The sequence below is a fragment of the Candoia aspera genome, chromosome 2, assembly GCF_035149785.1.
Source record: "Candoia aspera isolate rCanAsp1 chromosome 2, rCanAsp1.hap2, whole genome shotgun sequence".
Lineage (NCBI taxonomy): Eukaryota > Metazoa > Chordata > Lepidosauria > Squamata > Boidae > Candoia > Candoia aspera.
The window spans coordinates 162,813,865-162,830,168 of record NC_086154.1 but is presented as its reverse complement, the minus strand read 5'-3'; the positions used below and the strand labels follow the sequence as shown (position 1 = coordinate 162,830,168).

The 16,304-nt window shown below is 39.0% G+C and overlaps 2 protein-coding genes across 2 annotated transcripts in view; both read left to right on the top strand.

Moving 5' to 3' along the window:
* Positions 1-16,304, top strand: part of PEX5 (peroxisomal biogenesis factor 5) — a 347,422-nt gene that overhangs the window by 106,818 nt on the left and 224,300 nt on the right. The window lies entirely within an intron of this gene.
* Positions 1-16,304, top strand: part of MAN1A2 (mannosidase alpha class 1A member 2) — a 52,754-nt gene that overhangs the window by 12,999 nt on the left and 23,451 nt on the right. The window contains exons 2-3 of the mRNA XM_063294646.1: positions 6,761-7,016; positions 10,276-10,372. Coding sequence (XP_063150716.1) covers positions 6,761-7,016; positions 10,276-10,372 — 353 coding nt within the window. The remainder of the gene's footprint in view (positions 1-6,760; positions 7,017-10,275; positions 10,373-16,304) is intronic.

Genomic DNA, 16,304 nt, shown 5'->3' with positions numbered 1-16,304 from the left:
GTGCTTGGGTCCAAGCGATGGTAAATACATCCTTGAGTGAGGGGGTGTTCCCAGTCACCTTTAAGGAGGCACTGATGCGCCCCCTCCTCAAGCCATCTCTGGACCCAACTGTGCTGGACAATTTTCGTCCAGTCTCCCACCTCCCTTTTTTAGGGAAGGTGGTTGAGAAGGTGGTGGCGTTACAACTCCAGAGGGTCCTGGAGGAAACGGATTATCTGGACCCCTTTCAGTCAGGTTTCAGGCCAGGATATGGGACAGAAACTGCATTGGTTGCACTTATGGATGATCTCTGGCAGGAGCGGGATGGAGGCAGTGCATCCATCCTTGCTCTCCTTGACCTCTCAGCGGCTTTTGATACCATCGACCATGGTATCCTTTTGGGACGGCTCAGGGAGTTGGGTGTGGGCGGCGTAGTTCTGCGCTGGTTCACCTCCTTCCTCCAGGCCGGTCCCAGTCGGTGGTGATAGGAGAGGAGAGATCCGGCCCTCAACCCCTCCATTGCAGGGTGCCGCAGGGTTTGGTTCTCTCTCCTCTCTCGTTTAACATCTACATGAAACCACTGGGTAAGATCATCCATCACCACGGATTGAGGTATCATCAGTATGCTGATGATACCCAATTATACATCTCTATCCAGGGTAAGGTAAGTGATGCAGTGACTGCCCTTTCTCGGTGCCTGGGGGCTGTGGGGGTCTGGATGGGGAACAACAGGCTTCAACTGAACCCTGGTAAGACGGAATGGCTGTGGGTTGATGGGGTTTCATCTTCCGGGAAACTGTCATCTTTAGTTCTGGATGGGGTGGCACTGCCCCAGACAGACTCAGTGCGTAATCTGGGGGTTCTCCTGGACTCACGACTCCTGCTCAAAGAGCAGGTGGCAGTCGTGGCCAGGAGGGCCTTTGCGCAACTTCGGGTTGTGCGCCAGTTATGCCCGTTCCTGGATCGTGAAGCCCTCCAAACAGTCACTCACACCCTGGTTATCTCCCTGCAATGCGCTCTACATGGGGCTACCCCTGAAGAGTATCCGGAAGCTTCAGCTGGTCCAAAATGGAGCCGCGCGGGCCATTTTTGGTGCCCCTAGGTGGGCACATATAACACCGTTGCTGTGTGAGCTGCACTGGGTGCCAGTTTGCTTCCGGGTCCAATTCAAGGTGTTGGTTATTACCTACCTGGCATGGGGCCAGGTTACCTGTCTCATCCCCATTACATCGGCCCGCCCCACCAATCATCCAGAGAGGGCAAGTTACGGACCCCGTCCATAAGAGAATTTTATCTGGCGGGGTCCAGGAAGCAGACCTTCTCTGTGGTGGCCCCCCCTCTCTGGAAGGCCCTGAAGACCTGGTTTTGCCGTCTCGCCTGGGGCGGGAAAGTGAATAAGCATTCTTGCGGATGGTTCATACCCTAGAGTCCCTCCCACCAGCCTGGATTTTACATCTCTCTTGGATTTTATTTATTGTGTTTTATCATAATTGTTTTATGTGATTTTAATGTTTATGTTTTATGTGGGATTTTATTGTAAACTGCCCAGAGTCCCTCTTCTGGGGGAGATGGGTGGTGGCTAAATTTGAGTGAGAAATAAATAAATAAATAAATAATTAAATAAAATAATTAAATAAAATAATTAAAATAAAATAATTGTTGGTCTCAGTCTGAGCAGACTATCTGCCTCTGAAGCAAAGTGGAGTCTCGGGGAAAATACAATATGCAACTTTAGTGGATCTTCCAGGTTGAGTGAATAAGAGTAATTCTTTCACCCCAGCCTTACTAGAGTCCTAATCTCTTCCCATTTGCAGACTAGAAATATATGAGGAGAAGAAACACATAAGCAGTGGTAAAAAGTTTTTTTTTCAGTCTGAATGTTTCCTTGGAGAGAAAGTGTGTGTGTGGGTATAATTTTTTTAAAAAATATCCTTCTCAACCCTATGGGTAGTATGTGTCTTCTTCAACCTTGAGTCCTCTACCGGGGCCAGGGAGTTTGAGGGTTCTGCGCAGTATCTCGGCTGTTCCTAGCACTGCACTCTTCTGGACAGAGAGCTCTGATGTTGCTCCTGGGGTCTATTGGAGCCACTCTCTCTGCTTAGGAGTCACAGCCCCAAGTGCTCCTACCACCACTGGGACCACTTTGGCCTTCACTTTCACATCCTCTCTAGTTCCTCCTTCAGGCCCTGGTACTTCTCCAGCTTCTCATACTCCTTCTTCCTGATGTTGCTGTCACTTGGCACTGCTACATCTATGACCACCGCTGTCTTTTGGTCCTTGTCTGTTATCACGATGTCCGGTTGATTGACCAGTACCTGCCTGTCTGTCTGTATCTGAAAGCCCCACAGGAACATAGCCCTGTTATTCTCCATGACCTTCTGTGGAATCTCCCATCTGGACTTGGGAGGGTCTAGCCCATATACTGTGCAGATGTTCCTGTATACAATACCAGCTACTTGGTTGTGCAGTTCAGTATATGCTGTTCCTGCCTGCATCTGATACCCTGCCACTATGTATTGAACTGTCTCTGAGGCCTCTCTGCAGAGCCTTAGTGCAGGAGAGAACCTGGAATTAATTAATTTATACACATGCACACATGGCCGTTAATGTTGCTGATAGCTGAACAAGCATTTTTTCTGCTTTGACTTCAGACACAGCTTTTAAAAGACGAATCCTGTGAACTTTTTTGGTGGTAATGTAAGAAATAAAGTTCTCTACACTTCAAGTAAATGTGCATGTAAGCTTCTCATTTATTTAGCTGCCATTAAGGTTTTCTTTGCATGATATACATTCCTGATCTCCCTCATTCTCTTTTGTCAGCCATAAGAAAGGCAGTATTTATGACACTATTTATATTCATCCAACTCAGTGTAGTCTCTTGACAGTTTACACTGTTAGAAACCATAAAATAGTTAAACCTTTAAAAATTCATCATCCCTCTCTGGGTATCCAGAAATCCCAGCAACATTACAAACTAAAAGCTCTGCAAAATAACTCTGTTTTCACTGCACTCCCAAACACCATCAGAGAGGGTGCCATTCCAATCTCCTGGGTGTGGGCTGTTCACAAGAAATGGAATAGTTTTTCTTGTCTAAACACAACTACTTTGGTCTTTAATTTTCAGTTTCTTTCTCCTCTTTACAGCATTAATGTCTAACATTCATAGCAAAATCATTTGGGTTCTCAGCCAGTATCACCATATCATCTGCATATAAAACTACACATATGTTTAAGTCCCAACCAACACATGACATCCCTTATGTATTTATACGTAAGTATATTAAACAACCAAAGGAACATCACAAATCCTTATATTACTCCCTGTTCAATGTTTAGCCATTTGCTAAGAGTTCCATTCTTATGCACGCTTTAGTTCTATCATTTGCCGTACCACTGTTGCCTCCTTTGGCAATAATCTGGGAAGATGGTGATGGAGTCACAAGGTGGCAGTTTGAGAGTCTTCTTGGAGCTACTGAATTTTGTGGAACTTAGGATAAATGTGTAGTATTAGTCTGCTCTTTGCTAAATGCACTGGAAGAAAATGTTTGGGAGAAAGAAACTTTATAGGAAAGTAATATATTACTCTTTTGATAACAACAAACATATTATTGGATTATATTGTACATCAAGAAAAAGCAATTTGTCCAAATTATAATGAATTAGTAGACCAGAGGTCTTCAGCCTTTTTGCCTGAGGGGATGTTTAAAAAATGCCATCAGTCACAAAACAGCTGCTATATGGTGTAAGGTAAATATAAAAACTTTTTATTTGTTAATATCAAGAGAAAAGAAAATGAAGATGGAGGGACAGAAAAAAATAGGGGAAGAAGGAACAAATCAGATTGAGAGGGGGAGAGTGCATGGTTTTCAGCAAGGGAAGCCCCCCCCCTCAGATTTTTATTCTTCTCCATTAGTAAATGGAGAAATTAAAGAGAAAAGATCTGATAGGGGAAGTAGTCTACCTCTACCAAGGGCTGGGTTTCTAGGGGTGGGATTCTATTTCCCTCCAGGTATGTTATGGTAGAAAAGGATTTTCTCCAGTGCAAAGCAATGCAAATGAATAGAGTCTGTTGCTTAGTTTACTTGCTAAGAGGAGAAATTCTATAGTAGGCACCTCTGCACAGTCTGGCAAATACAGTGTACTTTCCTTTTTATTAAATAATAGCAAGAATAAGCTCCAATCTTTCTGTACTCCTCCACATTTTCTTCCCTAATGAGGAATGTGACTTGTGCTAAGATTATACACACAAACTCTCATATCTAGGTGTGTTATGAAATTAATTCTCTTGAATATTTTGTACATGAGAACGATCAGGGATATCAATCACTGTATTCTTTCAAAAGTCTTTCGTGCTAAAAGCCATGAAATTGAATATTTGATGACAAAAATAAAGTAGATGTAATCTGATTAAGTTCAAAAGTATATTCAGAAATTATTTTATGGAATATTTGCAAATATTTCAAAAATAAAATTTCAAAAAGTAAAAACTTAGGAGCAATATTTCTTTTTCATTTCATCTGTTCATCAGAGCTACATCCATGCAGTTTTCTTGGCAACAGTATAAACATGGTTTGCTATTGCTTTTTGCAATATGGTTTTTGATTTCTCAGTCTAATATAGAGGCCTGGAATCCTCTGGTGGTGTCAGCCATATAAGACTAAGAACCAGACACTGTGTGGAACCCGAGCTACTTTTATTAGAACAGCTACAGTAGCAGAATCTTGCAAGCCTTCATGTGCTTCCCTTCCTCCCTCTTTTATCTTCATGTGAATTGGGGTGGGGGTGGTGTGTCTGAGTCATTTTTGTAAACCACTTTTTTGGTCTGGGCCTCATTCATCTGATCGTTGCCTTGGCAATGAATCTTCCCTCTGTCCTACAAGGCCATCCTCTGTATTCACTATTGGTGGTCTCTCATCCAAGAATTAACTAGACGTGGCCCTTTTTAGCTTTTGATCCCAGAACAAGTTGACCAGATATTGTCACATGCTGTCAGGCCTTTGGCAAACAAGTTTCTTACTAAGTCTTCCATAATCACATTTATTGAAAGGGAGTAAAGATAAGGTTACACAAATCTCAAGCACTGGATACTTTTCTTTATCACCCAGTATACCTGTAAGATCATTAGGGTGAGAAGTTTTTAATTCTCTTGGTAAAAATCACTTGATAAACAGGGGAGAAAACTAGCCAATAGTTTTACTGACAAGGGAGGAATGTGCAGATGTACTAAGCTAGTAAAGTTTTATTAACTATTATCTACTTTCTTAGATTCTGTGAAGCCCATAACACATGCACTGAAAATTTTTCTCCTCCCTTGTTATGGTGGTAAATGCATAATTATTGCATTTCTCTTATTGTGTCAGTGCATTGCTGTCCAGCAGCCTTGTTTAAGGTTGCCTCATAAACAAGGGGAAGGATGGGCAGGAAGATCTACTGCTGTGAATGTTTGCACAATAGTAATGACATGTTTCCTGATTAGTTTCCTGATAGTAACTAAATATGCTTGAGTCTTGATTCTTCCCATTTTTGAAGTAGTGACTGGGCAACATCTTGATGTGTTATTTAGGATTCCTCCTGGCCTGCAAACTTCAGTGAAGTGAATAGAAAGCTCTCTGGCATGATCTTAGTCATGGGTCAGATCTTTGACTTTCCCGTCTCCTTAGGGTGGCTGGAGTAAATGTGATGAGCTTGGTCAGTGAGGTAGTCAGTGCCTCTTTGAGGAAGGGGATGATGCCAGTGTCTTGAAGGAGGTTGTGGTGTACTCCCCTCCTCAAGTTGGACAACACTCACTTTGTGTCCACCTTCCTTTTTGGGGAAGGTTGTTGGGAATAGTGGAGTACCAGTTACAAAGGGCTGAAAAGGAAGCAGATTATTTAGACCCCTTTCATTTGGAAGTCATGCATGGTTATGAGATGGAAACAGTATTGGTCACTCTGTTAGATGATATTTGATGTGACTCAAATATGTAGGGGAGTGTATCCTTTCTGGTCCTATTAGATTCCCTCAACTGCATGTGTTACTATCAACTATGATGCATAATCTGTGACGATAGAAAATCAGAGGCACAGTGTTAACATAGTTCTTCTCCTTCCTGAACAAACTGTAGAAGAGGAGAGGTTGACCTGGTGGTGCTTTCTTGGGGGGTGTTGCAGAGCGTGATTCTCTCCCTTTAGTATCTCTATTAAACCTTTGGGGGAGATCTTCAATTTTGGGGGGAGGCATTATCAGTATGCCAATGATATTCTTCTTCTTAGGAAATCTGTGGTGTCTCTAATGTAGCTAGGAGTGCTGGTGGCATAGGGTCTAAGTACAGAACCCATGAAATCTGATAATACATAGAAATAATGTGCCATCATCCCCCACAACATGGACTTCAAGCCATCAAGTAATCACTGGTACCAACACAGCATACTTTGCCACCAGACTATATGACTTTGTACTCACCTGTAACTAATTCATCATTGGTCTGCATATACTTGCAAATCAGTGGCGCAGCCATGGGCACATGTATGCCAACTCATGCCAACGTCTTCATGGATGATCTAGAATATTTTCTCAACTTGAGCCCAACTTTTTGGCACAATTTCTTTAAGTCCTCCAATACCAGGAGAGTAATAGTTATCTAACAAATCATCTTCAGTTATACTTGGGATACGTGGTAGATTCTTGGGTAGTAGCAAACTAAGTTCAGAATCTAATAATGTGATTTTGTTCACAACATTTTTTCAAAAACAGAATATGAATTGCCTTTAAAAATTAGTCTTATTACTGTTTATGTATTTAGGGAAGAAGAAGAACGTTTGAGAAATAAAATTCGTGCAGACCATGAAAAAGCACTAGAGGAAGCAAAAGAGAAACTGAAGAAGTCAAGAGATGAGATCCAAGCAGAAATTCAGACAGAGAAAAATAATATTGTAAAGAGTTTGAAAAGCAAAAGCAACAATCCTCTGCCACCAGTCCCTGTGCCAAATCTTGTAGGAATAAACAGTGGAGATCCAGTGGATCCAAGTATCCGAGAAAAAAGGGACAAAATTAAAGAGGTAATGGGTTATGCCAATGGTTTTTACCTCCTTATCTTTATTGGTATGAGAAGTATTTCTATAAAGCTCTTGGAAACCTTACTGTAAGCTTATCCCTCACCTGATCTCATCTGCCACTTCCAGCTCAGGTATGCTGCCTATCAAATGAGAATGCTGTGGGTTTGTTTTGCTTTTGTTTCTTGTAAAACTAAAAACTACACACTTTGTGTTAAGTCATGTTTGATTTCACCATGTCTTACTGAATAAACCAAAGTGGCTGGATTCACTCACTATGTTGAGCCAAATCCAAATAAATCAGGTAGCTTATCAAGATTAAGGCATAATGAAAATAATAAAGGGGAGGAAAATTATTTGTTAGAGTTATCGCCTCTTCTTCATGGCCACAATTGGTTTGTATCTGTGGACTCCACAGAAACTGATGCTTTGCTTACAGCAAAAGGTGAGTTCTTGTGATGGAGCTTGAAGCTGAGGAAGTAGAGAGTGCGTTCCAGGCTGATAAATGTTCTGACAGCTTGCATAGTTTGGAGAGTGCGGGGGGGCAGGGGAGGAAGAAAGCTAGACTAGGACTGCCCTAGATTCTCAAGGGTATTTTTCCCTTTAGCTCAGTTAAGGAACCTTTAGTCTGGCAAGATTCTGTATATGGTAGAAACAATAAAGTGAACTAGAGTTGCAATTCTGACTCAGCATGATTTCTTCGCCAATTTCCCTGACAGCTCTTCAGATCAGGCTAAATGATGTGGCTTTTAGAAACCTTCAATATTTTCTTTTCTCTTTACTTTGTGATACTGGATGTTATCAGTATTACAATTAAATTTATTAATTTAATTTAATTTATATAGTCCCCTATTTAGTACATGACTCAGAGCAGTGAAGAGTGTGAGTGATTTGAAATGAATATAGTTCGTATAGAGCTGGGGGTTTTTTTTGGTGCCTTTGAGTCAGTCTTGACTCCTGGTGACTGCCTAAACAAGTTCCCTGCATTTTTTTTAGCAGCATTTTTGGAAGTAGTTTGTTGTATAGATTATCTTCTATTATATGTTAAATGTAATAATACCTGTACTTAAGCAAAGGTTTAATACGTTTTCTTATAATTGTCACAGAGAATTTTGCCTATTTTTTGAGTTCCAGTGAAGTACTTTTTTTTTCTTTGAATGCACTAAATGATTTAATATATATTCATATTTTGGATTTTAAATTCACCACTGCTTTATGCAGTAAATTATGTAATCATTTTACTATATGAATGCTTATTGACCTTTCACCTGTCTAGTGATTAAGATGAAGTCATAATTTGGCCTTTTCCAACCAGGAAATTGCAGAACTATTGGACCACAACACCTACCATCCAATCCAGCAGCACAGTTATTGTGCTGTTTGTGGTGATAGGAGTTGTAGTCCAAGGCTCCTGAAGAATAGCCTAGCTTGATGGAATCTGTGGAAGAGATCTTGAATACCCGTATTCCACATCGGGCATCCTGAACCTTACTAATGAAAGCATGCAAGACGGAAGGATGACCTTGTGGGCTTTCTCTCGTCTTCATGCCATCCTTCTCAACACAAGGGCGAACTTCTATAGCAGGGAAGTCCTTTATGTCTTTGAGGAATCTCCCCATAATACAAAACTCTACAAAGCTGGCTAAAGCTCTCAGCCAAAGCAGTGCAGTTAAGAATTGGTGATATGGTATAAGATTTTATTGCATTCATCTCTCCAATATAATGAATGGTCTCATACTTACATTTAAAAGTGAAATGAGCCATTCAGAAATAAAGAGGCCAGAATAACTCATATTTAATTTTAATTTATTTATTTTCTATCCCGTCTTTATTATTTTTATATACAACTCAAGGCAGTGAACATACCTCATGTCCTCCTCCTGCTTTCCCCACAACAACCACCCTGTGAGGTGAGTTGGACTGCGGGAGAGCGACTGGCCCAAGGTCACCCAGCCGGCTTTTGTGCTTAAGCCGGGAGTAGAACTCACTGTCTCCTGGTTTCTAGCCTGTTGCCTTAACCACTACACCAAACTGGCTCTAGTTTATAAAATAAAATGAAAAGCTTTTTAAATGGCAAAACTACCCAGCAAAGAACTGTTCTCAGTGCTACAGTGGTCTGCCCACTTTGTTACATTTTGATTGTTAACAGGAGAAAAGGCAATAATTACTTTCAAGTAAGTTTAACATTCTTATAAAGCTCTGCATATAATTATTAAGCCCATACAAATTTTTCTGTGACACACTTCATTCACTCATGAAGCATCCCTCTGGATCTGTTCTTTGAACCCTTTGCTTGAGGGTCAGGGTGCTGCTTTGATACCCTTAATGGCTACTTAATCTCTTGTTTGCTGGAGGAAGTATTTATTAGAATAATGCTATCACTGGAATCATGTTAATTCGAATAGAGTCCACTTAAGATAGAAACTGTAAGTGATCAGATAAAGTAAATTCTCTCTCTGTTAGGAAAATTATTATAAAAGTAGTTGCATCTATATTTAGGATATTTCAACAGTGATTGAAAAAAATCACATTTTTTCTGCTTTTGCAAATTGATTAAAGATTTGGCTTTATTAAATCAGTCCCCTCTTAGGTTGATTACTGCAAGTCATATTTTTTTCTCCAAGAATTACTTTGACAATCCAGTGAATTGTACTCAGAATTTTGCAGAAGTCTGTGAACTGGACAGTTCCATGGCTGGAAGCAGGCAATTTTTGCTTACCCCTCTTATGTCCTGCAGCCACCAATTCCTGAAACATCTGCTTAAAGAGAGTGGAAAAATACTCCTGAACAGTGTGTGAGATGGCAATGGGAATAGCAGGAGAAAGGAAGGAATATTGCCATCCTCCTGTTCAGTAGGGAGTGTCTCCCTCTATCAGTCAGGAGTCCTTCCACGCAGAGCATCTGGATTAGATCCAACTATTAAAATTTGAAATACATCATACCCTTGTATTTGATATGCTTTCAGACTTTTAAGATCTACAGTATTTCAAGTTTATTTATTCTATTGAATCAATTTATTAGCTAGCACAATCACCAAAGCAACTTTAGGTACGATACAAAGATAAAAAACTGTGTAAAACAGACATAAAGATAGCCAATAATAAGAAAAATATAAAATGAAGCGAAGGTTGTAATTAGTTGATTTCCACCATTAATAGAAAATCTGTGCCTATAAGATGGATGTGTAAAGTAATATTTTTTTCTTAAAATATTGGCAGATGATACATAGTGTTGCTATGCTAACATTTGTATTTATTTTTCTTAGATGATGAAACATGCCTGGGATAATTATCGGCAATACGGATGGGGGCACAATGAACTGAAACCTATTGCCAGGAAAGGACATTCCACTAATATATTTGGTAGGTTATTCATATTGAAAGTTCTACATTACCTTTTCTTATTATGTCATTGTATCATCAAAATTAATAATTTTTATTAGGTATTTGATCAGTTGAAATTAATGTAAAACTAAAATCTATAGAAAGTTACAAAATGGAATAGAAATAATATTAATATTAAGACTTTATGCAAGATATGATAAAGTATTAGTTAATACATACAAATGCCTATATGTTGGATTAAGAGTAATAAAAAATATTAAAGCTTTGTCCTTTTATCATACAGTTTATAATAATACAACAGAAAAACTAAATAGTTTATTGGTTTTCAATAAACAATGATATACATGTATGGATATGACTTTTATCTGATCTAATTAATCAAATTTTATTTATGGTCACAGACGAAAACAAGATATGAAAGAGCAGTGTAATAATGATGAAGATGTTAATGCAAGGTGAATTACAGTGCTGAAGTAAATCTTATCTACCCATAAACTATTAGAGGTTAACTAATTTCTCATGAGCTATGTATGTTCATAATGCAAATTTAGCCACAGTGTTATTTTAGGATCTTTATCCAAGAAGAGATACTGAATATAAAATTTATCAGGAAGCCCTTGGAATGTCTTAAGTAGCAGTTCTAAGAGAGAGTTTTTTTTTATGATGTCTATAAAAGTTACAATAAAGTAAATATATAAGTTTATTGTTGCAACCACAGGTCATAACAAAATAGCATAATGTAAAATACAGTAAAATAACGATAAAATAATAAGAGTATAAAATGAAGTAATAAAAAAAGAGTGTTAGTTATAAGAAGGTTAAAACAAGATAGAGCTCCATCACAAAATAAATATTTTTTCTAAGTTTAAATGATAGCTGTTTTGCTTCTGGGTCCAATTCAAGGTGCTAGTTTTGACCTTTAAAGCACTTCATGGAATGGGGCTGGGTTATCTGAGGGACTGCCTCTCCTCAATTACTTCCCCTGTCCCATCAGGTCTGGCAGAAAAGGCATGCTCCGGGTCCCGTCTGCTAAGGAACTATGTTTGATGGGCCTTTTCTGCCATGGTGCCCATCCTGTGGAACATCTTCCCCCACAAGGTGACACTGGTCCCCTCTTTGACATCCTTCCAGCTTGGGGGTCTCACAGAAATGGGGATTTAATGAGGTGGCTACTTTGCTTGTAATATCTATGCTCTCCCTACCCTTATTATTATTATTATTTCTGTACCTGGTGCAGTCCCATATATGCATACACTTACCTAGATATCTAGCTGTGAAAGGATATTCTACCTTCCCATACTCCCCTGTCTTCTTTCAGTTGCTATGGATAGCATGCTAAACTGTCATATTTCTAACCAAAGTTTCTCTCTTTCATCTTACTCTTTGTGGGTTGGAGGACAAAGGAGGAAATTTAATGTCGAAACTTCATGATTTGTCCTCAAAATGTTAAATCATGACTTAGTAGAATTTACTTTCTGCAATCTACATCAAAAAGGGAATGATAGAGACAATTGATATCATGGGATTAGGGTGATTGAAAGAGCATACATCCTTATAATACTATAAGCAACTGATAGCTCAGTCAGTGTCTTTTTACTGGTAATGCTATCTGGTATATATCTGGAGTCACCCTAGATTTGCTTTTGAGCTACAGTACATCTACATCAGAGCATGATGGTAGGAACGTATTGGGCAACAGTCTGTTGGATTCTTCAGGGATTAACTAGTTCTGTGTTTTATAATATCGATATGAAGCTGCTGAAAGATATTCAGAATTTTGGAGTTGGAACTCATACTCCTAGTCTTGAACTGTTGTCTGGATGTAATGGGGTTGAATGTGGGCTAGAAATCTGAGGGTTGGTCTGGAGAAAATTGAGGTTCTGTTGATCAGCAAGCAGGTTAATCTGGGATAGGTATATAGCTGGGTTGCACTCCTTCTGGAGGATCAGGTTTATCACTTGGAGTTGCATTTGGACCTGACATTGCTCCTGGAGGGCGAGATAGCAGCACTTAGGATTTGCACATAGTTACTTGTGATCAACCATCACCTTAGATAATTGCAACTTGGTGTAGAGCCACTGTTGAAGAATATTTTCTGTCTCTTACAATCTGCTTCAGAAGCCTGAACACCAAAAGATTAAATTGATGGAGATAACACAGCAAGGTTTTATCTATGCCAGCATCTTGGCTTTGGAATTCTCTTTCTAAAGAGATAAGATTTGACCCATCTTTGTTATTTTTTAGATTGACAGTAAAATCTGTTTTATGTATGTTGCATTTTGATGGGTTTTATATTGTTTTGTCCTGGTTGCTTTAAAGATTATTTGTTCTGTTTAATTTTGAATTGTTTTATGACTTTGTTCATTGCTTTGGGCTGTTCTGAATGAAGAGATAATTCATAAATATTTGAATAGTGGAACAAGATGTCAAGCTGATTAATAATCAGGATGCTGAAGGAAAAATAAAATTATTTTCTCATATGGCTGGTGTAAAGACAGAAAGTTCTTTTAACTTGTAGCAGAGAAGAGCTAGGGTATGCAGAAAGGATTATAGGATTGAAAACAAGTATTTTCTAGTGGTTAAGGCAGCGGGCTAGAAACCAGGAGACAGAGAGTTCTAGTCCCGCCTTAGGCATGAAAGCCGGCTGGGTGACTTTGGGCCAGTCCCTCTCTCTCAGCCCAACTCACCTCACATGGTTGTTGTTGTGGGGAAAAGAGGAGGAGGAAGTAATACTAGGTATGTTCCCTGCCTTGAGTTATTTATAAAAATAATAAAGGCGGGATAGAAAATAAATAAATAAATAAAGTCTGAACCCTTATAAAGTGATACCAAAGTTGTCAAGAGAAAGGAGAACACAAGTCCATCCATCCATCCATCCAGTCGTGTCTGATTTTCGGAGACTGCCTGGACAGGTCCCTGCAGTTTTCTTAGCAAGGCTTTTCAGATGTGGTTTGCCATTGTCACCCAGCTGGCTTTGTGCCTAAGGCGGGACTAGAACTCACCATCTCCCAGTTTCTAGCCTGGTGCCTTAACCATGACACCAGACTGGCTCTCTCCTCCATTTATAAGTTGATATAAATAGGATTAGATTTTGTAACATATTGGCACTGTATACAGTTTTGTAAGTAATTCTGCAGCAGTGTGAGTTGAGCAAGTTTCTTTTTCGATTTTCAGTTTTCATTGAAAATACCCAAATAGTGTTCAAGGAAAGATTGATTGACAGAATTGAAGTTAGAATAAAGAGGAAGAGTATGTATTGTAAGCAAACTCCAATATACTGTATACTCCAGAACAAGATGAGGGATCTTCATTATGTTGAAAACTTTTTTTTTCTAAACTAGGGAGGGTAGTTCTAGTTACAGAGGTACTGCATGTTACAACCAGCTTGCAGATTGATGATTCTCCATCACTATTCTAACTTATGGTATGGTACAAAAACTTTTCTGCTTTATTTTTCATAGAAAAATTGTTATACTGGTTTCCATTCTAATTCTACAAAATGTATTCTTTCATAAAATAATTGTGATATATTGAATTACACTGCAGTTCAAATAGGGAGGTTTAAAAGTTGTAATTAAATCTTTTCAGATGACTGTGCCAATCTTTGAGTATGCTAAATTTAGCAATTTTCATGTCCTTTCCCCTCCCTTAATGTTAACAGTAACTTAGCCTTGTTTCACTGTCAAATTGACAGGCACTCAGCTGCCTATGATAAGAGATGGAGTAAAGCTTGACAAAATGCATAGTTATATGTGTAAATAGAATTAATAGGAAACCTTAGCTGAACCAATTCCTGTCCATGCAGACTAGAGAACACAACATCATGAATAGAGAACAGATTTTGCAGTAGTATCTGATTGAAAGTTGAGATGCACATGGAACCTTGATGTGGCTTCCAGAGACCTCTAAAAGCAATTTACCAAATTGTAATTTTTGGTATGAGGGGAAAATTATTAAATATATGACTGGATAATATTATTTACAATTAATTTTATATTTAAACGTAAGTTAAATGTAATTTACATTTTGTCTTGGAGTTTGGCCCTGGCATGTCACTCAGAAGCCAAGTGTTGTTGTTGTTACTGGAAAAATCATGCATCCCTAAGCATTATTTTGGTTCCTGGTAACCCCAGATAATAAAAATCAAGCGTGTTGTTACCTAACTATCCATGTAGTGTTGCCTTTTAGCCATAGACTTATCCCAATCTCTGTTTCTTGGTCATGTTAGTGACACTGGTAGGAAGTGGCTTCAACAGATGTGTAATGATTGAAAATTACTGATTTTCACAATAAAAGTAACAATGTAGTTGTTTTCCCCGCAAAGGAAGTTTAATGGACTTGCATTTGATCAATCTGAATCATCCAGATTGTTGCAAATCTGTATAGGTGTGAGGTGGTCTTTTCCAACCAAACATCGTTGTTCAGCATCTTCAACCTCTTCTTGGTAATCCAGATGTTGACTAAGAAGTGCTGCATGACTTAAAGTACAATTCATCTTCTCTGTGTGTTTCTTTTGGTCAGATAATTCCTTTGTAAATATGCTGTCTCTATTAAGCTCTTCCAGGTGGAATGTGATGGTGATAATATCTTTTTCCTCTTCTGGTCCATGGGGTTGTTCCTCTGACTTTTTCACTGCAATGGAATGCTTGATGATTTTTTGTGAAGAAGGTTGAGTAAGGTCATTTTCAGAGCCTATGCCTGTCCAAAAAATTACGATTTCTTTGCGAAAAGCAGCAACCGTCAATGTAGTGATGAGTATACAAGGCACCAAATATAGAAGAGTTGACTGACTTGCCTGCAGGAATGTTGCTACCATAAAAGTCACCAACAAACCATAGCTGTATGCCAGAATAGAAGCTAGAAAATAGATCCCTGGGGACTCAACTTGAACATCAAATCTGTGGCTGTAGGCTACCAAGAAACCAGGAAGTACAATATCCCCAAGCCCTATAGCAGTAAATGAACCATCATCCAGAAAGGATGTTGACGGTAGTATTGGTACTTTCAACAGAAAGGGGATTTCTTCTGAGTTAGATGAGCCAAAAATTGTCATGTCTGTAACACTTCTGCCTGTTTTGGTTAGAAAAGGTGTGACTAACAGGCAAAGTATATCATAAAACAAATGAGTGAACAGAAACAAGCTGCAGTTCTTTAAGGTAGGCATGTGAACTGTTCTCAGAATGTAAATGCCAATTGAAATTCCTAAAACATCTTGCAAAACCCAGCTCCACCCATTTTCATTTCGGAACATAATCCAGATTGCATTGACAGACAAACACAGTGTTGCTAGAAGCAGTGTTCTGATTTCTAGACCTTTATGAAAATATGGAAAATGGATTAAATGTTCTCCAAATGGGAGTTTGCTCACAAATGGAGTCAAACACCAGTATAGGCTAAAAGATGCATAAATACAGAAAATGCCAATCATTGCATGCATCAAATAATCATAGAAGCAGTAGAGAGAAAGAAGCATAATGGTGGCCATTACCGTACAGGTACATGTGAAATAGATATTGGTATCAATGGTTATCTCATCAAAGTCTTCTTTTTGACCCTGATGTTTGATATTATTTTGTTTTTTTTTCTCTGTGCTTCCTGCCCAGTAGCTTCCTATGGTGACTATGCCCATTGCCATCAGGTAGATGATCCCAGTTTTATATAGCAAATCTCTGATCAGATTTTTGAATACTAAATAAAGGATGTCCACATCACTAAGCATAAATCCTGGGAGATTAATCTCTTCACAGTGGCCCCAGTTGTATCCAGATCTCCAGCTTCTTGTTGGATATGGAGCGTCTCCACCAAGAATCAGAAGCCCTTCTGTACTGTTAATCCGATGGAGTCTTGCATTCTGAAAGAGGTTGCAATTGCCCTGTCTAATAGATGCAATTCTTGTACTAAATCCACCACCATCATTGTCATCCTCCCCAAAGAATGAAGGCAAGCAACA